The 27931-nt window shown below is 41.6% G+C and overlaps 1 protein-coding gene across 2 annotated transcripts; it reads right to left on the bottom strand.

The window, feature by feature from the left end:
* Positions 1–312: 312 nt before the first annotated feature.
* ca5a (carbonic anhydrase Va) lies at positions 313–27931 on the bottom strand. Of its 2 annotated transcripts, XM_004564620.4 has the most exons (8): positions 27736–27931; positions 27468–27631; positions 21166–21363; positions 20131–20249; positions 6729–6824; positions 6500–6562; positions 5004–5162; positions 313–3908 (listed from the first exon to the last, which is right to left on the bottom strand). In XM_004564620.4, the coding sequence occupies exons 2-8, from the start codon at positions 27604–27606 to the stop codon at positions 3738–3740; spliced, it is 945 nt and encodes a 314-aa protein (XP_004564677.3). In that variant the 5' UTR covers positions 27607–27631; positions 27736–27931; the 3' UTR covers positions 313–3737. The 2 variants fall into 2 exon arrangements, with proteins under 2 accessions (XP_004564677.3, XP_004564676.3); XM_004564619.4 differs by having other exon boundaries at positions 27468–27931.

Raw genomic sequence — 27931 nt, 5'->3', positions numbered from 1 at the left:
TAATAATAATAATAATAATAATAATAAGCATTTTTACATCACATGATACTTTATTATTTTACATCATTTATTAACATCAGTCTAACTACAATCATGTTTCCATCGATGTTGGGTGGTTTTCAATATCGCCACCTGAGGATCAGGAGGGTCTTCCAACATGCACTGCTGGATGGCCTAGCAGGGCCCTGCAGGGCAGGAATGTGGGCTACACACTCAACAAATAAACAGCTAAAATATGCACTGCATACAGTGTACACATCATACACCTGCTAAAACATCACAGTGAGCCACAGAAGACTAGGAAAGATGAAGTAAAGATGCAAAATATTTTTTAATAAAGTACAGTAGGACCTGTAGTATCTCCATGATTAGAAAAGCAGGCAATGATATGGATTAAAACACAAAAAAATGGAAGACTTTATATTCTATTAGATTTCATTGATGCAAAAATATATATAATATTTAGCAGTCAATCAAGAAAAGCACCAAAAACAGATTTCTAGCGCCTCATACTTTGATAGATCAATCCATTTAAATAATCAGTCTGCACTGACTGTGAGCATTGTAATATGTTAATATTAACAGCACTGCAATTTTTTTTAAAAAGGCATAAGAAAGTAACAACATGAGTAAAAAGCCATGAAAAACCACAGCAGATGATGGTGCACAATTCAAATACATGAATAAAATACAGCTGTACACGATGAAGGCAGCACTGGGTCCCTTGTCTCCCGTGTTAGTACAATACACTGAACAAAGAAGAAGAAAAAAACCCCAAGCACACCACCATATCAAATTCCACTTCAACTTCACGCTAAAATCTTTTCTGCCTTCTGCGGGCCCCTCACTGTTTATCTAGCCAGTCTGCAGCCGTCACAACAATTAACATCACCCAGTGCACATCGCATCTTTTCAATACATGTCCACTGAAGTCCAGTCGCTGTGCAGCTTCGTGCTCTGCTTCGACTGGGGGGCCAACGGATGACCCGCGGGGGAGATGGAGCAGGGCGTTAAAGAATCACGTGAGCCTCGGTGACAGGAGGAGGGCAAGTTTGGATAGTTGCATTGTTACAGAGGGATCATTAAGACAGCCATGACCTCTCACCCCACTTCAGTGCAACTGTATGCCATTGGAGAAAACCTTTGCACACAGATGACGTTAGAAGTGGCCAGATATGGTGCGATGTTCCAGTTTGCAGTCCTGAAATAAGACCAATCTCAGAGCCAGACAGGTCTCTGCATGCATGTCTCCTTCTATCGTTCCATCAGTACCCTCCTCCTCTCTCAACTTTACCTCAAACTTCCTTTTAGCTTTCTGACGTTGCTGCACAGTCCAATTTCGAGCACTGCGGCTGCTGGACATGAGCCAAAGCATGACAACTGCTAAACCTTTCTAGATGATGTAACATTGCATTAAAATCGTTCCCGATTTCAAAACCTTTGTGTCCCTGCACTGGATCTGCATATCATTTTAATTTATTCTAGTTTACATCTTTAAAGGGAAACTACTATGCTTTTTTTCTTCATATTCTGTCATATAATTATGCTAAAATGATGAATCTTCATATTCAGTTTTAAATGGTGCACTGTGAGACAAAAAACAGGCTTATCGCTGCTCTAAATGGCAGATATTTTTGCCTGTACAATGTCACAGGTGACAAAGCACTCTGGCACACAGCTCTCTGTGAGTGCAGAATCCCCACCCACCTGTTGTTTATGAACAGCAGCCAATCAGAAGAAAGAAATTCATCCTGAACCATGAATTAACCAAAGCTACTCAAGTAGAGACCAAGAATAAAAATATGTCGATGGAAACAAGCATAATAGGTCCCCTCTGGATAGGTTACAGGTGAAACTCAAATAGTGGAATCCTTGTATATAAAAATAAAAACATGCTGCAACATTAGAGGTAATTTATCCTCCTGTGACCTATCCAAGTACATCCTGCAAAAGGTCTTTAGCTTTAAAACATCAATCGTAATAATAATAATAATAATGATGATGTGGATTCTACATTACATTTTATGCTAAATATAACTGTAACTTTAAACCCCTTCCAATCCAAAAACAGCAGACTGATTTGTTCTATCACATTAGTGCGATTAATCTTCTGTTAAAACACAACAACTGCACCACAGAGACTAATAAAGACAGCAGCTTCCTCCCAATTACAACTCGATTCATTCAAATTACCAGACAGGTGTACTATGAAGCAAGTTCAACATAGTCAGGCTTTCTTTGTGTTGGCTGGTTCAACAAAGCCTCAAACTGTGGTTAATCCAGACTGCTGGCCTGCTTTATTCAGAGGTCAATAAAACCAACAGTGATGTTACCAATAAGTCATAAGCTCAATGCTGAAGAAAACTGTTAATTCTGGGATTTTATATGCAAATACATCTTTAGGTTACCATGACAGCTGCAACTTTAAAGCTTTACACCTGTGCATGCAGGTCTGATGCCGTCCCATACTGTAATGAAGAGAGATCAGTGGAATCAGTTTAGTTTTTGGCCAAGCCAAAATGAGCTGAACTGATAACTGACTCTGCTGCAGACCAGGTTACGAGTTCACCATAAGTAGGTATAGAGCGCAAACAGAGCTTCCTTTGTAACACTGAAAACTGACTCTTCACTTCTTAGTACACCTGTCTGGGAAGTAAGAGGTGAGCATTGCAGTAAATAGCAGCTGAGCCTCCACCATTTCTGAGAGTGACCACCAACCACTGTACCCGAGCTATATCTTGGGGGAACAGATACTTTCCATCCTGAGAGGGGTGAGGGTGAAGCTGCCAAAAGCAGCGAGCCACACAGAGAACATTTAAAGGCACGGCGGTTATAGTGTCTAATGGAGATCACTGTGAGCCAGAGTAACTGGGTGCACCAGTGTGACACAGGTACATGCACTCTGGGTCAATCAGGATGCGTGTATGTGCTATAGTAACCAGGCATGATTGTGCGTATTACACAGGTTCTATGTAGAAGAACCAAAGCTTAGAGTCAGCTTTCAGACTCTTTAAATTATAGGATGTCCGAATAAAACAAAGATGTATAAAGTATAATATATAAATAACTCTTTATAGGCTAAGACACTAAAGGTTTAAAGTGTGTAGATGGAAAAAAACAAAACAGTAAATCTTACAACTTTAAGAATGAAAAAAGTGACATTGTGGTACAAGTGGTAAAACACTGATGATTTTAGATATGTTGAGTATTTTACTGGGGAGGCACGTTCCCCCTGACGGTTTGGTAAAATCTCCAGGGCATTGTGTTGTAAACTTACAGTAGCTCCTGCCTCCTTATAAGGATAAAAACATCACAGCGAGGAGATCAGAGCACTCTCTGCTGTAGCTGTGACCATGAAGTTTGTACCTGCAGCTCGGTGTGACTCCCTACACACAGCTGTAGCTACAAACTTTACATACAGTAACTGAAAAGACTGTAAATATAGAATAAATACCATTCTTATCAATATTCTTTTTCCCCACAGCAAGCATCCCTTATTGGCTTTTGGTCTGCAACAGTCAAACCAAATTGTAAAAGAAAATAAAAACCGCAACCAATCAGAAACAGTTTGCTTACATCCCCCCTACATTGTGCTACACTCTAAAAACCTGCTTCCAGCATCAGATGTTGATGAGCAACAACATGTTCTGACAGCATGAAGAAAGGAAAACAACAGAAGTGTGGACAGTGGTCACTGTGTGAGTTACTCTAAGAGAAGACAAAAGGGTCTAGCAGCATCAGTGGTTGTGCTTGTCGCCTTCAGTGGATGGCGCCTCCTTCAGGAAGGGATTGAAGGAGGAGCGGACGGCACGGCCCCGGAGAGGCTGCTGCACACGGAAGTTGTTCACCATGCTCTTCTGCATATCCTCCTCGGCTGAGGTGAAAAGAAGGCTCCGGAAGACAGCCAACTATAGGGCAAGAGAGTCAGCGGTAGACAGCAGAGATTTATATCAAACTTCTTCAAAAGATAATATCTTTAGTTTCTGGGTAATTTCAATGAACTGGGAATCCTGAAGCTGAAATGTTGCTGTGCTGGTTTTTATTGGTGTGGGTGAAAATAAACACACCTTCACATAAACCTCAACTGTCATCGGAAACCACTACTGAAAGTTACCTTGAAAGAACAGTTGTTCCCAAAACACAACAGCACATATCCAAAGGTTGGTGTGCAACTCAACTTAAAGTTGCACCAGTGATTCGTGCCCACCATGGGGCAGCAATAACTCTCATACAGCCATTTTCCACTAGTACCTGCTCGGGTCAGCTTGACTTATCTTAGTTTTTAGGGTTTCCCATTAGGTGGTATGTACTTTTTTAGTACCTGCTCGGCTGGAATTCCAATCGATCTGAGATGATCTGAAAATGTGACATCAAGAGACTGCATGCCACCGATTGGCTAGTCAGTGGCATCATGAATCATTAGAGCATCTCACTCACAAAAATCAAAAACCTGGCAACGAGGGAAACAGCTACACAAAGAAGCACTACTTTGGCAGCAGGTATGCCATTGCCTCAACGTCCTCCACTGTTGTGGTGTTAGTGTTGCATACAAATGACAGGACGTTTGGCCACAATGTTGTTATAACAACCTCAGACTCTATTGTAATGCCAAACATCCCAAACTGAGCCATGTTGAGTTGGCTGAGTAGGTACTAGTGGAAAAGGGTTAATAGTAGTCATGGATAGCACGTTAGCAACCAGTTCTACACATTTGGAACAGTGCTTATCCTCAATTTTGATCCCCACCCACTCAAACATGTGTTAATACAGTGTTCATTTACATCTCTGCCCTTATTTGTCTGTATTTGGTCTTAGGATGGACCACATCCTAAGATGTTAAACCTTTTAACATCTTAGGATTTTAACAGAGGAAGGTTTAACAGAGGAAGAAGGATTGAAAAAAAGAAAACAGACACCACCAATCACACTGCACATGAAACGTCGACCCATTGTTAACATTCTTTACTTTTTTGTGTTGTGATTCTTAAAAACATCGTTCTTACCTGCTCATGGCTGACTTCTATGTGCTGTTTCATAATCATCCAGGTAACAGACTCTGTCAGAGGAGGCGTGGTCAGAGAGCCGTGGTACGTCCAGTAGTCATCTGTGTTGGTGGGCAACAGACAGCCGGGGTCGAACCGGTTAAACGCTACTACACTGTTCTGCAGAAGACCAAAGAAACAAATATTCAGTTAAAGCTTGTGGACTTTGCATGATTCACACTTCAAACTGATCCTTAGTTCTGCCTGAAACAAGCCGTTTTAGCTCCTCTCCCTGTGAGTCGTACATTTTTCTGCGTACGTCTCAAGTTCACAGCTTCCACTCACAGCCGTGTTGATATTAGCATCCGCAAGTGTAACAGTACAAGTATATTACAGAAAATACACAGCACTCTGTGGAAAATTGTAAAATATTTAAAATCATTGAATGTTGACTATAATATAAATATATTTAAAATTTGTTTGGTATGTGTTACACAACATCTGTTATTTAGCACACACTTCTTATTATATTGTTGAACCAACATTCATATCAGACCTTATTAGTGATAAGCTGTGAATTAGTAGTGATAAAAAACAAGGGGAAAATACAATCTGCAGTGAGTCACCTTCAAAAACTACAAGCAACAGTGTAAAGGAAATATAATCATATCTCAGGACAGGTCTATAATGACAGATCAACATGTTAAAATCAAGGGAAAAACTATATCACACCACCACCACCATTAGCAGCTTGAACTGTTAACACCACGCATTGTGGACCACGGATTCGTCTCATTATCACCAAATTCTGACTTGACAATCTGATGTGGGAGCAGAAATCATGATCTGTCAGGACAGTCTGTCGTCGTTTCAAGATGAAAACTGTCTAGGTGTGGTAAATGTGTGCCCAATATAGTCTTGGTTTCCTGTTCTAAGTTAATAGAGTACAGAGTGCTGATGCAACCGCCCGCTTTTGCACGCCACCCTCTACAGCTTTCCAACCACAGAACTGTAGTTTATTGAGTGTTTGTAATTTTCTGCTACACTCTCTGAACTAGACTGTTGTTCGTGGAAAAAAAGCAGACCAGAAAAAGCATATCACCAATAATCAATAATTTCTGCACCAATAATCAATCCAAGGTTAAAAGCACTAAGCTCTTTTGCTTCCTCCCTGTTGTTTCTTGCCTGCATTCTTTTCATATAGCGAGCTGCCTACATATGCTACATTTATTAATGCACAGAGCTAGTGTAATTTACCTCATCTTCAGGTCCTTGGATGCAGTGAATACACAGCTACTGATTCAGTTTGACTTCAGTTCTTTTGACTACTTGGTGAAAAAAAAATGAAATTCTCTGTGTGAAAGAAAGCCTGAACCACTAGAGGGCACCACCTCCCTATAAACTGACAGGTACAGAATTGTTGGTCTGTGATGCTCTTTGTCAAAGGTAAATACACTTTCTCATTAAAGCAGAGAAAAAACACAACAGGTATACACACATATGTGTGTGTGACTAACCTTGTGTCTGATTGCAGGCAGAGCGTCCACCAGTTTCTGCAGCCCCTCGTGTCTCTTTCCCACCTATGCAAAGATTAGACCATAATCTGGATTATCGTCACTCACAAATCAGCTGGACGGCTGTTACCATTCTCTCACATAAACACACTGCTGAACGCAAATCAAAAGTAACCCAAAACATATGATTTTGGTCATTGTTTAAGGACTTGAAAGACAGTGTGTGATGTACCTTCAGAAAAACTCCAATAACCGCCAGCCCGTTATCCTCCATCACTGCCTCCTCAAACAGACTGTACTTGTCAGAGTTCCAGTGGACCAAGTGGAGCTAAAGCGGCACACAAAGCAAAGACATGAGTTTGTCTGTATGTGACCCAAACTGTAACAGCTATAATCTTTGTTTTCCTGTTAAATCCTTCCTGCCTTCTTATATTTTTATTTGACCTAGTGTAAAAATTACAGCTTTATTAATTGTATTAAAATATGACACAAAGATCCCATGAAGCTGTGACTCATAACTGCAACTTGATGCTCTGCGCGCGCACACGCACACAGTCACTGGAGTGGAGCTTCTTACATAAGTGTGCGTGAATGTAACGGAACAACATGAAAATAGATGTTCTATATACAGGACAAATGTACGAGTCTGTAAACTCAGATGCTGACAGACAAACACACACTTTGAGGTTTGAGTCCGAATTTGCCGATATAAAAAGAATTAGAGAAACACAGCTGGATGAAAGAACCACAGTTGTATGGCTTAAACAATGTAACCAGTTTTGCACAACGCTTAAACATTTGAAGAACAAACAATTCGAACAGGGTACATGAGTACATATAAAAGGACCACAAACTAAGGCAATATTTGCGCTGTTTCAACAGCACACTGTTGTTTTTTCCATTACTCCTCTCTGTTAACCTTAAGAACTAAAAACTGACTTATACTGAAGGATATTACATGTAAGATTACAAATAGTAAGCATAAAATACCTGCATGACTAATCTCAGTTTTAGCTATGGGCAGTTGGAATTGTTACAAATATGTTTTTTTTTAAATACTTTTCCGTTAAATCTACGTTCTAGTTACATCGTAAGCACAAAACCCTCTGAAAACCTGCAATGTGGCCTACCCTAACCCAACACGCACTTCCCCTGGAAATACAACGACACGTCCTGCAGCTATCGTGACGGGCCTGTGCAGTACTGCCAATGTCTCTGATGCATTTGCAGATACGTTTTTCAGTTTTTCAATCAAAAAAGAAAAAAAAATCTGAATATTTATCACCTCAATGTAAGGACAAACAAATGTCAGGTAGTTGTGGGAACTATTAATGTCAGGAAACATATGAAACGGAAAAACCTGTGGGACAAATATGTTCATCACCAAAAGTTAAAAAATAAAGTAAACTGAGCAAACAAAGAATGAGGACCCAGGAGGGGAACAAAGTCCCAGGTTTAAATTTGTTTCCCCCATGGGAAGCACCACATAACAAAGAAACATGAGCACAAGATAACTGACAACATGTAAAAGTAGATTACGTCGTAGGCATGAATCTTCCAAAGTTTTATTGCAGAAGTTTAAATGAGCTGTTCCACTGTCCACCTTTTAACAAGTGTCAGAGGTACAGACCCACAGATGCTCAGACTAAGAGGACCACCGTGACGCTCAGGTGTGCAGACAACTGCTAACTCAGAGCATGACAACAGGAAAAAAAAATTAAATTTAGACCCAAGAAAAACCTGCAAGGGTTTAGTTGAAAATCGTTATTTTACTCAGGAAAAAATGTCAGAGACTTCATCTTAGTCGCATCTTTTCTTATTGGCCACATGCCACTGCGAGGAGGCTTGTTTCTCTGTTTGTGTGTGTTGTATTAGCTATTAAACATGTGGGTTGAGCTTTAGTTATAACATTCTTGTGTACTACACTGAGAGGAATGCACTGAATGAGCAGCCTAACAACCTGAAAATAAACTGTACCTCTAATGAGCAACTCCACTTGTCTCTGAAAGGATACATTTACATTTAAACTGAGTGATTGCATTTTGTTTAAAGGAACATGAATTTTACAGGTTGGTGTCAATGTAAGAGCCTTAGGAGCATCCATTGTAGTTATAAAAAGTATTTTGCCGCTTACAAATAAACCTGGTCAGCTTTTTTTTCAGATTCTGTGAGAAATCTACATCATAACTTACGACTCCCCCATGCCGTCAGAGATGGAGGCTTTGGAACCAAGGACTGATAACTCCTCTTTAGGAACAAATTTTCCAGACCTTTAAAGACAGTTTATCACCTTTATTACGAGACATGTTCATTGAGTCATTGGTTTCAAAATGTCTTCCCCTAACGCTTCGACAAGCGACCATCTCACTCCTATTGAAGCCAAATAAGGATCCATTAGAGTGTACATCATATCGTCCTATATCACTCTTAAATGTAGATTTTAAAATACTGTCAAAAACACTTGCTCTCAGGCTAGAGAAATATCTACCATTGTTAATTTCTCCAGATGAGACAGGTTTTGTGAAGGGTAGGCATGGTTTTTTCAACCTGCGCAGGTTTTTAAACATATTACACACCAAGTCAACTACAACCCCTGAAATTGCCTTATTACTCGATGCTGAGAAGGCATTTGACCGGGTGGAGTGGGATTATCTGTTTTATACTCTACATAAATTTGGATTTGGCCCTAATTTCATTTCATGGATTCAGTTACCTTACTCCTCACCTATGACACGTGTTAGAACAAATTCGTTATTCTCTTATTTCCCACTTCTCCGTGGTACGAGACAAGGTTGTCCCTTATCCCCTCTTCTTTTTGCATTATCAATTGAACCACTGGCAATTAAACTGCGAGCTGACAGTTGCATTAAGGGCATCTTCAAAGGTGACCAGGAGCACAAAATATCCTTATATGCTGACGACCTCCTGCTGTATATGTCAGAGCCTTTATGCTCTCTTCCCCGTGCTCTTGCCATTTTTGAATGTTTTGGTAATATTTCAGGTTACAAGTTGAACCTGCATAAAAGTGAACTTCTCTGTGTCAACTCTATAGCCAGAAAGATTTCATTTTCAGATTTTCAATTTAACGTTAAATCAGGGTATGTGACCTATCTGGGGGTTAAGGTTACCCACAAAGATCTTTATGAAAGAAACTTTGTCCCGCTGCTTAAAAATACTGAGACAGATCTTCAGAGATGGAACAATTTACCACTGTCATTAACTGGCCGCATCAATTCTATCAAAATGAACATACTACCCAAGTTCCTTTATTTATTTCAATGTATCCCATGCTACTTACCCAATAAGTATTTTATAACACTGAATAAGCATATCTCTGCATTTATTTGGAATGGCAAAAGTCCACGAATTCGTAAAGATTTCATGCAGAGGACTAGGCCACTGGGTGGATTAGCCTTGCCAAACTTTCAGTCTTATTATTGGGCAGCAAATATTCGTAATATGCTGTACTGGATGAGTAATGTTACTACAGAGACTCCAGCTTGGCTCCAAATTGAGTCAATCAATTGTGGCAAAGTTTGCCTATCAGCTTTGTTGAGTTCAGCTCTCCCATTAGAACTATACACCTATAAACGTAACCCTTTGTTGTATGACTCGCTCAGAATCTGGGTGCAATGTAGGAAAAGGTTGGGGTTACACTTAATGTCAATTAAAGCACCTATCTGCTCAAATCATATGTTCCCACCCTCCATGATGGATTCTGCCTTTAAAACATGGGAAAGTAATGGCCTTAGAAATATCAAAAACCTTTTTGTAGATGGGATTTTTGCCTCATTCACGCAGCTCCTGAAGCAGTTTAATGTTCCTCGGCAACATTTTTCCCGCTATTTACAAGTTCGTCACTTTGTAAAGAGTCGATTTCCTTCATTTCCGGAACTACCTGAGGAAACTTCTTTGGATAAAATTATTAATATAAACGTTCATAAGAGAGGGGCGATTAAAGAAATCTATGCTATACTATTAGATCTTCAATCTCCTTCTCTCTTCATCCTTAAAGCACAGTGGGAGAAAGACCTTGGGATGACTATAACAGATGAGCTCTGGCAATCTTTTCTCCGGAGGGTACACTCTTCTTCGATATGTGCCAGGCATGGGCTCCTTCAATTTAAGGTCCTACACCGATTACATATCTTCAAGGAAAAGTTAGCCAAGTTCTATCCAGGAGCTGACCCTCTGTGTAACAGATGTAAAGCAGAAACAGGTTTGCTCCTTCATACCTTTTGGACATGCCCCAATCTTCATAACTATTGGGTGTCTATATTTAGCACTCTGTCAGAGATGTATAACGTTAAATATGATCCTTCTGCTCTAACGGCTATCTTTGGGGTGATACCTCAAGACATCACTTTGCCAAAATGCTATTCGAATTCTATTGCCTTTGCTTCACTTATCGCAAGGCGCCTTATACTTTTAAGATGGAAGCAGGAAGCTCCTCCCACACATGAACAGTGGCTTGCAGAGCTCATGAGGTTTTTACATTTAGAAAAGATGAGATATACACTGGCAGGTTCAACCACCAAATTTCTTAAGGCATGGCAGCCATTCCTGATGTACATGGAAACATTTAAAATGACCACCTTATCATGACCAGATGCCATATCTCTATATCACTATCATAGTTAACTGTACACTGAATGTCCCTTATACATTTTATTTTTATATTTGTTTGTTGTTGTTTATTTGTTTTTTGTTGTTTTGTAGGGGTTTCTTTGGTTTGTTTGTTTTTTCCTTTTCTATTTCTGTTATCTTTTGGGGTATTGTAAATACTGAACAGCATACTACTGTATGCTCAATGTTTTTTTGTTAACATGCTGCTGTGACTGAAAATAAAATTTATAAAAAGAAAAAAAAGAAACAAATTTTCCAAAAAGCATTTCATAGTTTGATTTGTCTGATCAAACAACAGTTTTCCTCTTTGCCTCAGTCCATTTTAAATTAGATTTGTCCCAAACAAGACAAGCATTTCCAGATCATGCTCATATATGGATTCTTCTTTGCATGATAGAGCTTTAACCTGTGGATAACAAGGAATCTGAAAATTGTACATTTCCTCAGTTCAAACACATGATATATTGTTCTATTAGAGATGGCACGATACCACTTTTTTATGTCCGATACCGATATAAATTTGGATATCTGCCGATACCGATATGAATCCGATATACCGTATTTTCACGACCATAAGGCGCACTTAAAAGTCTTAGATTTTCTTCAAAAAGTACGGCGCGCCCTATAGCGCAGCGCGCCCTGTGTGTTGTAAGGAGGACGTAGTAGAGAACACCATGAGAACGCTAAAGGGTGAAGTGTGGGCGTTGATCGTATATACCGGACAATCGCACATACCTGCATAAAAGGACAGATATGTGCATTATGTGGAACATCGTTGTTTTAACAACCCTGAAAATGGCAAAGAGACATGCTTATGAAGCACAGTTTAAACTGAAGGCCATCAGCTATGCTGGGGAACATGGAAATCGAGCAGGGGCGAGAGAATTTAAGATTAACGAATGGATGGTTCACAAATGGAGGAAGCTAGAAAACAAGCTCCGGCAGGTCAAGAAAACGCAGCTGAGTTTCCGCGGACATAAGGCGAGGTGGCCCGAGTTGGAGGAAAGACTCGAGCGGTGGATCATCGAGCAAAGAACGAGCGGGAGAAGCGTTTCGACGGTCACCATTCGGCTAAAAGCAGTTTCACTAGCTGAAGAGATGAACATTGAACATTTCCTTTTTTTTTTTTTTTTATTTCTTTTTTTTTTTTCCATTTGATTCACCTTTTATTGTTTATTTTATTTTCACTTACTGAATACAGGACAGACTTGACTGGGGGAAAGAAGGGGAGAAAGAAAGAGGGAAAGAGAAACAGCTGAGAAGAGGGACGGGGGAGAAGGGCAAAAACCAAAAACCAACAGAACGGGCAGAGAAAAAAAAAATGCATATATCAATCACCTGGATCACCTGCTGAGAAAGAAAAAAGAAAGCAAGCAGAAGAGAACAAGAGTAATAGAATAAACAACATCACAATGATATATGGGAATATGACAGTAAATACTAAATGTTAAACATTATTGTGCAGCACATAAGATCAACAGAACACAGTGTGCTTTGAGGTAGGAGCCAAAAAGGGTGTAGTTTGTGGGTGTGATCACCCGTGTGTACACCTGTGAGCATGGACGCGCTTGTTTTTTGTTTTTTTAAAAGGTTCCTTCATGTAATAATCTGCTAGAGGGTGTGGGGGGGCCACAGCCCCGTCCTCCAGGGCGTGAAGCAGGTGTGGAGGAGATCAAAACTCCAGACATCCAGAGGCCCCCAGAACACAAGAGACCAAGGAAGACCAACAGAGGGGCAGCTGCGCCACTGTCCCGGAAAGAGCTGAGGAGAGTCCCAGATGAGGGCTCACTCAGCAGCCGCGGAGCAGAAGCCAGGGGGAGTTGCAGTGACGTGCCCGTGAGCTCCGCCGGCAGCCAGCTGCGCCTGAGTGACCGAGCCCCAGGCCGAGAGGCCGGGGGCACCCCACCTCCGAAGTGGCCCGAGCGAGCCCCAGGCTCCAGGCCCCGATAAGCGGCCGCCAAGGAGTGAGCCGGTGTGTACCTGGACGCCCATCCCCGGACACAAAGAACCACCAACGCACCGATTTCTGAGGGGGTCCGCCACTGGCAGGGGAAGTGGTGGTAGGGGGAGATAGGCCTCCAAACCTTGGAGGGCCTGAGATGTCCCCAGAGAGGTGGCGCCTGACACCCAACCTGACATATAGACACAGACATACAGGCACACATAGATACAAACATCCATTCCCACCCTCATGCTCTCATATGCACTTACTCCACACTCAACCAACGTGGAGACAGACATAAAGAGACGTTGTACACACGATCACACTCCCCAAGCGTACTCTACAAACCGGGTCTAGGTGCCCCCGCCCCTGGAGGGGGGAACTGCACCCAGACCCAGGTGGTGTTTCCCTTTTCCCTGCGGTGGGGGGAGGCAGACCGCCCCGACTCCGCAGCAGCAGGAAGGCTCCACACTCCAGACCGCAGTCGGACGGCCAACTCCTCCTCCTAGTCCTAGCCCCCCTGCTCCAGCAGGTCGCAGAGAACGGGGGTGAGAGAAGACTCCAAACCTCCCTCCACCCGCTCATTGTAATGTTGATGCATGTGTGTTCTAAGGTGCATTTAAAACCCAGGAGGGCATGGAGCTACCTGCCAGAGAGCAGCAGGTAAGCGCATGGTCCCTCCTGCTAGCCCTCAATGTCTACGTGTATTTAAAATTGAGAGGTGGGCAACGATGCCAGGGGTGGGGTGTACACCCTGATGGTACTTTGGACTCCGTGTATCGTGCCCACCCCCAAGATCCTATATGTATGTGTAATGAGAGTGTGAGTAATGTGAATGTCTAAGTTGTGGGATAAAATTGAGGCAGAGGCAGCCAGAAGGGGACAGAGGGGGGGGTAGCCTCCTCTGCACCCTGGTGACATACCCCTACTCCAAGGCCCTGCATGTGTGGGTGGTTGTGGTGGAGCGGGAAGAGGGAGGCAGCTGGAGATGGGGAGGGAAGGAAGGGAGGGGCAAGTGACCCCTCCCTGGGGCCAGCTCCCCCGCTGACCCCAGTAGGCACCCCCATACTCCGCGACCCGCCAGGGAAAGGGGGCCCAGGCCCATCCAGACCGGGCCCAGTGCAGCAGCGCCGCCCGGCCCCACAGAGCCCGGGACAGTCCACCCAACCCCACCACAGAGAAAACTGCACCCACCCCACCATCCACTCATCTTCCAGACTACATAAGACAATAAACACCCAGGCTGAGATCTTCCTCCACCTCTCCTGTATCTCCCCCTCCTGCAGAGGGAGCTCCTGAGGAGAGGAAAGCTCCTGCAAGATGTGACAATCTCCCCCACCAGTTGAAGAGCCCCCCAGGTGGCTCGACGCACCGGCGGCACCCTGCTCCAGGGCTGGGCCCCCATGCACCCACCCGCCCACAACCCCGGCAACACACCAACCAGGACCCAAGCCCCCGAGGCCCGGTCCGGGTCCCAGCCCAGAAACGGAGCGTCCCCAGAACCTCACGCCCATCCCGGACCCACCCAGGGCCAGCCAGGCTACCAGGTCAGTAACCCACGTCCGTCAGCACAGACCCTCCCCTAGCCCCGCTGCACGCAGCCGCGAGGAAACAGTCACCGGAGAGCCAACAGAGCCCCTAACCGGACATGACCGCTACCCCGGGTTGAGCCCCCCAAGGAAGATGCCTCCGGGGAACCCCCCGACGCCCTAAGCCTGTCCCTACCCCCACACCAATCACAACAGTGAAGGCGGGACCAAACTATGACCCCCCCACCCCCACTAGGTGATGGAGCTGATCAAAGGAGCCCAGAGCAATTGATCTGATGTGGTGGCAGAGGCTGTATCAAGACTAATGTAATCTAATAGATAATTTCTATATTGGTTAGAATTAAGATTATTTTTATTTTTCCAGTTCATGAGGACTGTTTTCTTGGCTATGTATAGGGCAGTGAAAACCATATGGGCGATATTCTTTTCTGAAGTGACATTATCTAAGCTGCCCAACAAACACACTAAGGGGGAAGTTGGAATGTTACATTTCAGACACTTCGATAAGTCTTCACATATCTCGCGCCAAAACTTCTGAACTGGTGGACAGAACCAAAGAGCGTGGATATAATTGTCCGGTGAATTGGTTTGGCAGTGTGAGCAGTTGTTGGTAGACGTAAAGCCCATCTTGAACATCCGATGACCTGTATAGTGCACTCTATGTAATATTTTGTATTGAATTAATTGAAGACTGGGATTTCTAATTAGATGAAAGGTTTTTAAGCAAATCTGAGACCAGAAGTTTAGGTCTAAGTTAACTGATAAATCCGCTTCCCATTTTGCAATAGGACGTGATATTGATTCATCTGTTTTAGAAAGCATTCTGTATATTTTGGATAGTAATTTGGGGGGTTTAAGAGTAAGAAATTGAACCACACTTGGTGGTGTTTGTAGTTCAACTTGACCCGGTTTAAATTTCTTTTTTACTATGGATTTAATTTGTTGATATTCTAAAAATCTTTTCTTGTTGATCCCATATTGTGTAACTAGTCCGTCAAATGAAATAAATTCTGTTCCTTCTAGTATATGTTCTAAATATTTGATTCCTTTATCACTCCAATCTGAAAAGTTTATCATATTATTGTTTTGTAATATGTCAGGGTTGTTCCAAATAGGTGTACGTTTGCATGGGATTAATGAAGACACCGTCAATTTTAGAAACTCCCACCATGCTGTCAGAGAAGAGCTGATGTTGATGCTTTTAAAGCATTCATGTCGTTGGATGTTTGAGCTGATAAATGGTAGGTCTGAGATCTCTAGATTATTGCAGAGTGCTTGTTCTACATCTAGCCAAGGTTCATCTAAGAGGGTGTGTTTTAGCCATCCTGAGATAAACTGAAGCCTGTTGGCCAAGAAGTAGTGCTGAAAGTTAGGCAGTTCTAGTCCTCCTTTATCCTTGGTCTTTTGTAGTGTTTTTAAGCTTATACGTGGGGGTTTATTTTTCCAAAGGAATTTGGACATACATGAATCTAGAGATCTGAACCAATCTTGTGGCGGTTTAGTTGGGATCATTGAGAATAAATAATTTATTTTTGGTAAGACCATCATTTTTATAGCGGCAACCCTTCCCATGAGTGATATGGGTAGACATTTCCATCTAGCCAGATCATCTTCTACCTTCTTTAAAAGTGGGATATGGTTTAATTTAGTTAGATCTGCAAGCTTGGGAGAAACATTAATACCTAAACATTGAACATTTCCAAGGAGGTCCGTCTTGGTGCTTTCGTTTTATGAAACGGTGCCATTTTTCCATCCGGACCAGGACTACGGTAGCGCAGCAACTTCCAGCGGATTATAAGGAAAAGCTGGCCATCTTCCGCTCCTACTGCAGCAAATGCATCGCCGACAAAAACATCCAGCCCAGCCACATCACTAACATGGACGAGGTCCCGCTCACTTTTGACATCCCGGTGAGTCACACTGTGGAGAAGAAGGGGACCAGCACGGTAGCGATACGCACAACGGGGTATGAAAAGTCTTCTTTTGCTGTTGTGCTTGGCTGCCATGCTAATGGACAGAAACTGCCGCCTATGGTGATTTTTAAGCGAAAGACTTTGCCTAAAGAGAAGTTTCCAGCAGGAATCATCATTAAGGCAAATGAAAAGGGCTGGATGGATGAGGAAATGATGAAAGACTGGCTGAGGGAGGTGTATGTAAGGAGACCAGGTGGTTTTTTCCACGCATCACCATCGCTCTTAATCTGTGACTCTATGCGTGCCCATCTCACAGCCGATGTGAAAAAACTAGTGAAACAAATGAACTGTGAGCTTGCTGTCATTCCGGGAGGCCTGACAAAGGAGCTCCAACCGCTGGACATCAGTGTGAACCGCCCGTTCAAAGTAAGGCTGCGAGCGGCCTGGGAGCGATGGATGACCGATGGAGACCACAGTTTCACCAAGAGTGGAAGGCAGCGCCGGGCGAGTTACGACACAATTTGCCAATGGATTGTAGATGCTTGGGCTAACATGTCTGCTGGCACTGTTGTTCGAGCTTTCGCAAAAGCTGGCATCATTTCCAAGGAGCCGCACGGCACGGAAAGTGACTCTGACAGTGAAGAAAGTGAACCTGGCATGTTTGATGGAGATTTAGCGCAGCTGTTCAATTCAGACACAGAGGATGAGGACTTCGATGGGTTTGATTGATGATAAAAATGTGAGTACCAAACTTTGTTTTGCTCCTGCTTTATTTTTAAATATGCACACTTGTATGCTTGTGTGTTGTTGATGATGACGATTACTGGTAATAGAAATGTGAGTAAGGTACCGAACTCAGGTTTGCTCCCGCTTTATTTTTAAATACGCATACGGTACTTGTATGCGCCCTATGTGTGTTAAATACAGTAATGGCACACATAACTGAGACTGCGCCTTTTAGTACAGTGCGTCTTATGGTCGTGAAAATACGGTAGTCTTTTTTAATCAACAAAACTGTTTTTTTTTTTTAAATATCTTGCTGCATTTTCTATAAGTTCATACTCAAGTTTAAAACAACAACTACACTAAAGCTATTCTGTTATACCTATATGCAAAAAAAAATATTTCATAGTTCCGAAATACTGATCAATCTAATAAACTTAAACCTACATCATCCTCACTATTCTGGTATTTTAAAGAGTACTTAGCGTAAATATTAAGCAACCTAACTAATAGGGTTCCAACTCCCAGCAACAACAAAAATAAATAAATAAAAAATAGGGAACCACCCCCCACCCTCCACCTCATGATGCTTAATCGACGTAATCAACCTTAATTTGATGCAGTGTGAAAGAAAATGCACAGAAATCAATTATTTTTCAAGAAATATTAAATAGATTCAACATCTTTCTTCAACAAAATTGCAGACTGCACAGATGGTACCTTCCCAAAGGAAAAAGTACTATAGCTTACTAGGGTATATATATATATTAGACTTAATAGTCACTATATACAGTAATTGACTTCTATTCATTTTACATCAAATTAAAACTTTGGGTGTCAGATAATTATTTATTAAAAGCTAGACATTTTAAATGAGAATAAGAAAGAAAAGTATGACTTTGTGTCCCCCTTTTCCCTGTTAATGCCCTATCGGCCCCCCTGGCTAAACTTTGATCCGCCCCTGCACAGTTACCAGCTGTCAGCTACGTAGAAAAGGATCCTCGAGTAGAAAGTAATATTAAATACATTCTAACAACAGCTTATCAAGCTTAAACGTGCTGCTGTTGTTCAGCCGCTGGTTTCCTCTTTCTGGTGCAAAGTGGGCCAAAAACAAAGAAGAGAGATGGAGTCCCGACAGAAAAGCCGATCAGCTGATCATTAAGCAGTTTCATGATTGAAGTAGCAGCAAGAAGAGGCAGTCGCTTGTTAAGCTTAACGCAGGAATGCTTTACAAACATTCAGAGATGGACTTACACACTTGCTTTACTTCTCTCGGGGATAACTTTGTCGGAGATGAAATGCCGGGTTGCAAGCGAAGCTCCACATGCTATCCAGACCACCGACAGGTCCCGCATGCCACAGCCGCTCTATCACGTGATGCATACTGCTCCGACGTGCTAACGTTCTGAGGTGAGTTACGGCGTGTTGCAAGTTTTGTGAGCTGCTTTCGTGATATTTAATGGATCGGATTACATTTTTTATTTTTCTCCGATATCCGATCCAGTAATTTAGGTCAGTATCGGACCGATACCGATACGTAATATCGGATCGGTCCATCTCTATGTTCTATATTGAATAAAGTAGGGGTTTATAAGATTTTAAAATCCCTCTATTCTATTTTTAGTTACATTTTAAACAGCGTTCCAACCTTTTTGGAGTTGGGGTTGTAATATTACTTGAGTTGAGTTCAGGCAAGCATCAATACAATAGTGGGTTCAGTGAGGGGTTATGTAAAGATCCAGTGATGCAGAAAGTAATTGCAAATGACTGACAGCGAATTACCCCCCCTCCCCCTCCCCTCTCTCTCAATTACCTGCTTCTTAAGTAATACCTATGTGAGTTTCCATTCAGCGGCTCGTTAAACAATAGCATACAGTGTGCAGTGCTTCTGCACTTAGCATGCTACATTAATCCAGCTGCTGCAAGGTCAGGGCTTTTTAAGCGTCAACAGAGTGTGTGCATAGGGGAACACTGCTGTTACAGGTATGAACACGCTCATGTACTTGGTGGTGTTTTGATCTCAGGTGATGCTAATATTGTGGCTTTTGTTAAAAAAATAAAATCTTGTAAATCCAAAATCTGTAAAAAAAAAAACAAAACAACAACAACAACAACAAAACAAACAAAAAACAATCTTATTAAAAAGCATCTAACATCTGAATTTACTGCACTGATGCTGAAGTCCATTCAGTCAGTCACTAATAGATGTGCAACAGACTTTTAATAAGAGAGAACTAAAACAATGCCTTTCAGGCTGAAGTTTTAATGGTAAAGAAGTGGAATAATCTCCACTGGCTCAGTCTCTTCCCCGATGTCAACCAGACGGAGCTGAACATCACTAAAAGCAGAAAGACCCACAAACAACCACTAAAAGCAGCCACAGTGAAGGTTAGCAAAACACCACTAAGGAGGAAAGCCAGTCTTTGGTGACGTCCATGAAAAATAAGCACTTCTGTTATTGTTGTGCGAGTTTATCCTATTAAAATTAAAACCCAGAAAATAAGGAACTGTGCATAAAATAGCTGCATTTTGACATATTATTATTATTGCATATAAATATTAATGTTCAACTTCTTAAATTAAAACCTTAAGAGTTTCCAGGTCAGCCTGTCTTAGTTGTGTAACTGCAACTTGTATATGGTCAGCATAAATTACAAATCCCACAACACATAATCTTGTGCATACTTTCCAAGTAATATATAAATGTTACGAGCTCTTAGATTGACCAGCGACATAATCAAACAACATTAGTGAAAATTAGTGCACATCAGAAGGGGACTTGGATAAATTCATGGTAAAAATGATGGCTGTGAACATTTACGTGACCCCATGTTTTCCATGTGTTTGTGTTGGTGTATGGAGGTGGCAGCACTGCTGTACCTCAGCGGGGAACAGCTTCTTGTCCACGGTGTGCTCTGAGCCCCAGGCGTTGGTCTCACCCCAGTGGAAGTGGAACTGGCAAAGCCTAAATTTGTCTTCCATGGGGCCCCCTTGTAGCGCTGCAACCATAAAGTTCAAGGACATGAAAAATCAGTGCATCAAACATGGATTCGTCCAGAGGAAATAGCTTATGTTTCAAGGAATTTTTAATTACTTGTTTCCTCCTTCAAAGGGTGGAAATTATCAGACAAAGACTGACTGTTCAGAAACAGGTTGTTCAGGGAGTAATACTGACATCAAACATCCAGGAAAAATTAAGGTGAGAACGAGGCTATGAAAGAATAATGTTTTATTGTCCTCACAGTATCTGTACACTGACAAGGCCTCTCGTTCTCCAAATACAGCAGCATAAAGGTTTCTGTTGTCAAAAAAATAAAGGCTAAAGTTCTTCACAAAGTGAAGTTTATAAACCTGTTATTGTTCTCGCAGACTAAGCTTTAAAGCTTTTAATACAAAGACTGGCAGCATGTGACACCCTATAAAGTGTATTGTTGTAATCTCACCAAAACATGATTTATATTTAGAATCTTAATGGGTAGTAAAGTTAGTGTTTTGGCACACCCCAGTAATTATACTAAAATGACACTTTAAGGACAGGGTACGTTGCACTTTTAAGGGTCAGCACAAACATACAAGTCACATGACAGCCCACATGGCACCTTTAAGAGCAGTATTGCTTACTGGATTTTCCTACATATTGAGTGCTCTTTAAGGGGGAGTGCAGGAAAAGATAATCCCCTTGTGTAGACCAAAACATACATTCCTACAGCTGAGATTTCCCTTAAATTCTTCCCGATTTAAATGGAAGCTACAGACCTGCTGCCATCTGAGCAGGCAACAAAGAGGAACTTACATGGTACAAACTGTAATCTTACTTTCTAGGTTTCTAGGGAGTAATTACCTGAATAACTTAATGTGTACTGTTTGGAGTATTTTAACTAAATATATACATGCAGATTACAAAAGAGTACTTACTGGACTTGTCTGTAGTGTCATCGTACTCGACCAGAAACGAGTAACCGTTGTTCCAGATTTGTTGGCAAGTATGCGGGTCGTATTTGGTAACCAGAGGCTTCAGCTTTGAATCAAAGATGCTCTTGCGTACGACAATATCAATTGGCGACTGACGATCCCCTCCTGGTACCACGAGGGGTCCCTGCCACATGGGATGCACTGAAGGAGATGAGAAGGAGGAAGAGGAAAATGTAAAAAAAACAAAACACAAGTTAGTGATATTGAAGATTATCGTTTTCCAGTCAGAGTTAAAAATTCTTGACAAAGGGAACAGCAGAAAAGATTACCCAAAAAAACCCTTAAACCTACTTTTCATGTTGCACTCCGCTGCTTCCTGCATTTTTGTAAAATCCATTATTTAAAAAATAATAATAATTAAAAATGCTTCATAAAAAGAAGATTCAAATGGTGACAGTATTAGAAAGACAGGTACAATCCTTCTTCCCCGAGCTCTTAAAAGGAACTGACTGAAAAGTCAGCAAGTAAGCAATCTCACTTCCTTTTAGTCCGCTTACTTTTTTTTCCCTAAAGGAAATTACTAAATAAGAGAGAAGTGGGCCGGCTGTACAGAAAGTGACACGCGGAATGTCTTGGCACGCCCTCAGCTCGCCTCCACAGCAGGAGAACCTGACCAGGACCTCTGGCCAGTCAAACTGCACGCTCAGTCCAACATCTGTCAACAGACCTGACTTCTAATTACTCAAAGCTCTGCTTATTCTCTCTGCCTCCCTATTTAGGTGTTGTGCCTCTGCTATTGAAATACATCCAAAACTATTTTAAAAAGTCTTTTCCTTAGAAAAAGAAAAGGACACACACAGTTTAAAAGACTATTTCACTCATTTATCTGAACCTAGATCAACAAGAAAAAGAACATGCGCAGTTCATAGGGCACAAAGGCAGTTCAGTCTTTTATTTTCCTTATCATTCATTCTCTCCGGAGCATAAGGTTTCCACTGAGAGCCAAGCTCAACAGGTCCGACTGGGACATGACCTTCATCTTCATGGGATTTCAGTGGCTCCTCCTAGGAGAGTCGGCTGCCTGTCTCAGTTATTGCATGAACAATAACTGCTTCCAAAGCCATGCATGCTCTTGCACTGCAATTATCAACTGTGGAGTTTATATGGCCTTGAATCCATAAAAGGGACTCACTTCAGGAGCATATCACAAATCACTTATCCTAATTTAAATCAGGGTGGAGGTACCGAGCAATTGCTCGAGTTTTCCTGGCACAGGACAAGATGTTTATATCTTGCCTTGCAGACATCAGCGAATCTGCCAAGCTCGCATTTCATTTCCCATAGACGCATCATAATAAAAGCTTCACAAATGCAGGGGAAAAAAAGTCATACCATCCAATGTGCAAGACTGGTAACTGTGATATGATAGTGTCGCTACACATCCTGGACACAGGGACCTGAATCTTTTCAAAGACTTTCACAACAGTCTTGAGTAACCAGCCTAATAACATGTTCTGAGCCAATTAGTGTATTGCACCTCACTGGGGGACCATCACAGCTGAGCTCCAGTCACTCCTGCTACCAAACAGAAGAGTGTGCTTGGAGTCATTCTTCTTAATTAGCAAACAATCTCTGATATAAGCGAGCTCGTAAAAATAATAATCTGAAAGTTTTTAACAGGTTCTGGCAAATTAAACTTACAAATAAGGAATTAAAAAAGAATTAGAAACGAATGATCTGAGTAATATATTACATAAATGTCAAATAAAATGGACTCCTCGCCGACTAAATGATTACTATGTATAATGGTTCTGAAAGAAGGAATGGTTTCAGCAAAAACAGTAACAAAATACTGTTTTCTCTGTATACTCCAAAGACCTCAGTAACTCCAAACCTCTGCAGTGAAAAACTTTGTGCCCTGAGCTGAGGCTTGCAGGTAGAATCTCTTTATGTTCAGGCTTGAGGTCTGGACTGAGTAAACCATCTGAACCCACTGAGGTGAAAATTTTACCCAACAGGCACTACTGAGGGAACAGAGTGCACCATTGTTCTGAAGCTGGCAAGATATCAGTATGCCTCCCTGCTACTTTTGTTAAGAGTGTACGAAGAGCGAATGTGTCTTTACACAGATATCAAACTGAAGACCAAGCAACTAGCAAAAAAGAAGAAAAAAAATCCCACTGACCAGTTCAAAACAACCCAGTCTTTTGGTAATGCTTTGTACAGACACAGACGGACACAACAAGCTGGTAAAAGTTAAATATAAACTCTAGTTTATTACAATGGTTGAACATAAAAGCTTTGCTGGAATGGACAGTTTTTCTACTCCCAAACAGCCAACTACTCATTTAAGTCTGACCAACAACATTATTTTTCTTCCAATAAGAAAGCTGAGAGGAGCTGAAACTGATTTATTTTTATTTTAGGAACAAAAGACTCCACTTCAAGAGATTCGGCAAATAACCACAGCTTTCCACAAAAAAAATCCACACAGAAAATTGTGTAAAACAAACAATAAGTAAGAGTGTAGCACACCTGGCACATTTTTTAATATACATCCTTGAGCTTCAGCTGGACGTCAGTCAAAATTATAGTAAAAACTTTACCTTTTAATAGGTTTTTCCCTTTGACTATTTTTAAAGCTACTAGTAGAACTTGTTATCACTTTTTATTACTTCACCAGTTTTTTTTATTTTGCCTTTTTACTAAGTGGAACATAATGGCCTTGCCATGTTGGTCCATTTGATTGACCTTTATTATTATTATTATTATTATGCATTTATTTTATTTTCAGTTGTTACAGATGGGACAGACATGACTGGGAGAATGAAGGAAGGAAGGAAGGAAGGAAGGAAGGAAGGAAGGAAGGAAGGAAGGAAGGAAGGAGGGAAAAAAGACAGAGGGGAAGAGGGACAGTGAGAAAGGGCACTTAAAAAAACCTGTTGAGAGAAGAAAAAACAGAAGAGAAAACAAGCAAAGGGGAGAGCAACATAATAAACACAACACCATCGCAATAATCTAGCTAACAGTAAATAACAGCAGCCAACTGCGCCAGAGTGGACAGAAACCCAGGTCCAGGGGCCAGAGGCCTGAGGGCCCCCCACCCCCCTGAACTGGCCCAACCAAGCCACGGGCACCAACCCCTGTCATCTATCTTAATTGCCCCTTGGGGATAAATAAAGTTGTTTTGACTTGACAAGCAGCCACTGGGTAACCCGAGTGCCCAGCCCTGGATACCAAGAACCACCAATGCACCGACATCTGAGGGCATCAGCCACTGGCAGGGAGTGTGGTGAGGGGAGATAGGCCTCCATACCTTGGAGGGCCTCAGGATGGCCCAGCTTTAAAGTAGGTATGTCTATTAATCCGAAATTATTCATATTCCTGTCAGATTTTGATCGATGTTTTTAAAGAAATTTTTGAGATGTCAAATTTAATTTTGCACAGTCAAATAAGAAAAGGTGGCATACAGCTATGAGAAGCAGAGGTGGGACCAAGTCATTGTTTTGCAAGTCTCAAGTAAGTCTCAAGTCTTTATCCTCAAGTCTCAAGTCAAGTCTCAAGTAATGTCAGGCAAGTCAGAGTCGAGTCTCAAGTCACTGGTGTAAAAGTCCGAGTCAAGTCACAAGTCTGAAACTTTGAATTTCAAGTCCTTTCGAGTCTTTAAAAAAAACAAACGAAAAAATAATGTTGCAGTTATGCTAAATGTAAATATTAGACCATGTAATTTTAAAATCTGTGTTTTTCTCAACACATACAAAATAGTGAACTTAGAAAATATACACAAATTGTGAAATTCCACCTCTTTAAAATGCAGCTCAATTAAACTTAGCTCCAAGAATAATTTTCACCGACAGTTCTGAGATACGCTGCATGTTATTCTTGGATGCGGTTGTAGGACCAGCTTTAAAATCGCATGACAAAAATATCATACACATTAAAAAAAACTGTATCACCAACGTAGCCTGGACAACATTTGCTAGTTAGATGAAGTCAGCTATCTCATCCTAGCATATTTATATGCATATTTATAATTATACGGTTCTTGGAGTGAGTGCATACACTCATGAAGTTTAGTAACTTCCGGTCACTGCAACAAGCCCAGGTACAGTTTACCGACGGATGGGTGCAGGACCTTGAAATGCACCATGTAGAACGAAAGACCATCGTACGTATCATAAGTTTACCAGTCTCACAAATCGTCTTCATAAATACACATTCGTTAACCGTTTATTAATAGGACCTTTGAGCTCAACGGTAATTAATTAGTAGTAGAAATAATTTCTGGTACCCATCACAGAAATGTAGCAGTGACAATAATATTGTATGCTGTAATCGTACTGGGCAATTAGTGATACAAAAAAACTGTTTTATCCTGTGAATAAAAGTATGTGTTTTTGTCAGTGTACCATAATAACAGAAGCGAAACACAATATTGTGTCAGGACAATTTACTATTTATGCACAATAAATAAAGGAGCATAGCGCGACAATTTCTGTTCAGCGCCAGACTTGCTTGTAACCTATATCACCAATTATGTTAAGAAAAATGACGCATTAACTACAACAGCAGACTGACCTTTGTGTAAATGCTTGGAGCAGACTAACCTGTGAGCTGGAGTGTTCTAGGACTTTATATTTGATCTTTGAATGGCTGCAATCCAGTCGCCTCTTTGTTACTTCGGAAACATGGCTCGAACAATTTCTCTTCAACGACGTAATCCGATAACAACCGATCTCTTTACCCGTCGGCTTTCCGTGGCTGTCATGCGACCGGCTATTGCAGTTAATAATACAACAGCTTCTTGACATTTTTGTGTTTCTTTTTATCGCTGTGTGACTGATTTTAATTGAAAGCCTGCGTGCGCTAGTACCGCTTGCCACGAGTTCCCAGAATCCTTTGCGGTTCTACCCGTGAATGACGTCACATTTTCAATCTCCATATAATATGCGTGTTAAATTTTATATTTGGGGTAAAATATCAAGTCTTTTCAAGTAAACCGGTTCAAGTCCAATTCAAGTCCCAAGTCATTGGTGTAAAAGTCCAAGTCAAGTCACAAGTCTTAGAACATTTTTTCAAGTCAAGTCTAAAGTCATAAAATTAATGACTCGAGTCTGACTCGAGTCCAAGTCATGTGACTCGAGTCCACACCTCTGATGAGAAGTACAGTCACGTGAATTTGATAGATTTAATACTTTTAAGTATTTTGACAAATTTAAAAATAAAGCATGTTCATGTCTATACTGATTCATAGCCTCTCTTAGTAAATGCCCAGAAAACCTTTTATTTGTGACTATAGCACAGGTCACCTACTAACTATAAAAAGTAAGACAGCTGAAATAAATAACAAACAGGAGAAATATATACAAAACAGAAAATAGAGTGGAGACTGCGAGTCAGGCCAACATCAGAAATTACAATAAATAATTCTAAATATTGTAGAAAGCCTACCCAGAAGAGTTTAAGCTGCTATAGCTTCCAAAGGTGGGCTGACATCATATTAAACCTTATGAATTAATAATGAGATGTCATTCAAGTTTATATGCATGTTAAGGCAATCGAGCAATTACTTTCGCCAATATACTGCATTTTTCAATGTTGACTCTTGTACTTGGCTGGAGACAGCAAACAAGGCAATACTGACATTACCAGGGCGTGTTAGTGAAATTATTAAAACTGCTCAGACAAGCTTGAGTGGTTCAGAAAGTCTGTGGTCTCATGGAAATAAAAGGTGGTGACTCATTAGTTGTGAAACATGCAAATGTTTCATGTCACACATCTGCCAGGAGCACAAGTACATACTGTAATGTAACACGTGACAATTTTTTTAATTTTTATGTGCTCTCAATAAGGATATGCACAGTGGAAACGGCGATTAAGGCGAAATTTCTTTAGTATGACATAAAGTGCATACAAGTAGAAGGTATATAGGTCAAAGGGCGTCAAAGGGCCCCGGTGTGGGGCACACCGATCAGCGGTTATCAATAGGTGTTTGGAAAACCTGGAGTCTGAACACTGCCGAGTCACCAGAGAGGCGACTGATCGAAATCCAGGGATGATCAAAGTCCAGCTCCAGGTTTGCACAGCTCCCCGCGCTGCTGTGGCATGAAAACAAAAGTGACCAACAAACGATGCTGTGTGTCAGCCGCAATGAATGAAACAAGCCGACCACTGCCGAGCTGACACACACACACACACACACACACACACACACACACACACACACACACAGTGAGGGCTGCAGAGATAATCTGTGTGACAATGACCAACGTTACCACACATGCCTTATAAATAAAAGTACTCACTCTGAGACAGCACATATTTGCTTGAGCACGCAGTCAGGTTACATCCTCTGACAGGCGTTATCCGGTGACTCCTGGCTTGTCTGGCGAGCTGTCGGTGAATCTGTGAAGCCAGAGGTCTAACCAGAGCCGAGAAAGTCATAATTTTAACCGAGTTACCTGCTTCCCTGCAAACGAGTCGAGTCGTTAGCTTTTACACTCTCCTAAAGTTAGCTAGCCTGCCGAAAACAATATATCGGCTGGCTTCCCTCCTCCTCCCGTGCCCTCCTACCGTTTTTCTGAAGTCGGGGGAAACAACACACATTCAAATTGTGACCGCAGAAAGCAAACAAGACTCTACTAGGCTTTACAGTGAAGCAATAGCACCAGAACAACACGGTTAAACACACTTGTTCTCGGCGCACACCTTCGATAACCGATAACAGGGTTGTCGTTTGCGCTAGAGAGGTCGGCTGGGGAGGGGGTGT

This window comes from Maylandia zebra, linkage group LG7 (genome assembly GCF_041146795.1).
Source record: "Maylandia zebra isolate NMK-2024a linkage group LG7, Mzebra_GT3a, whole genome shotgun sequence".
Lineage (NCBI taxonomy): Eukaryota > Metazoa > Chordata > Actinopteri > Cichliformes > Cichlidae > Maylandia > Maylandia zebra.
This window is presented reverse-complemented; position numbering and strand designations above follow the sequence as displayed.

Excerpts from the sequence above, each read along its gene's own strand:
- ca5a (XM_004564619.4), bottom strand. The coding sequence starts at position 27,606 with ATGACTTTCTCGGCTCTGGTTAGACCTCTGGCTTCACAGATTCACCGA. Across the intron at positions 6,825-20,130 it reads AGAAGCTGTTCCCCGCTGAG|CTCCACTTGGTCCACTGGAA; the intron begins GTACAGCAGTGC and ends GTGCCGCTTTAG. Across the intron at positions 3,909-5,003 it reads TAGAAGTCAGCCATGAGCAG|TTGGCTGTCTTCCGGAGCCT; the intron begins GTAAGAACGATG and ends CTTGCCCTATAG.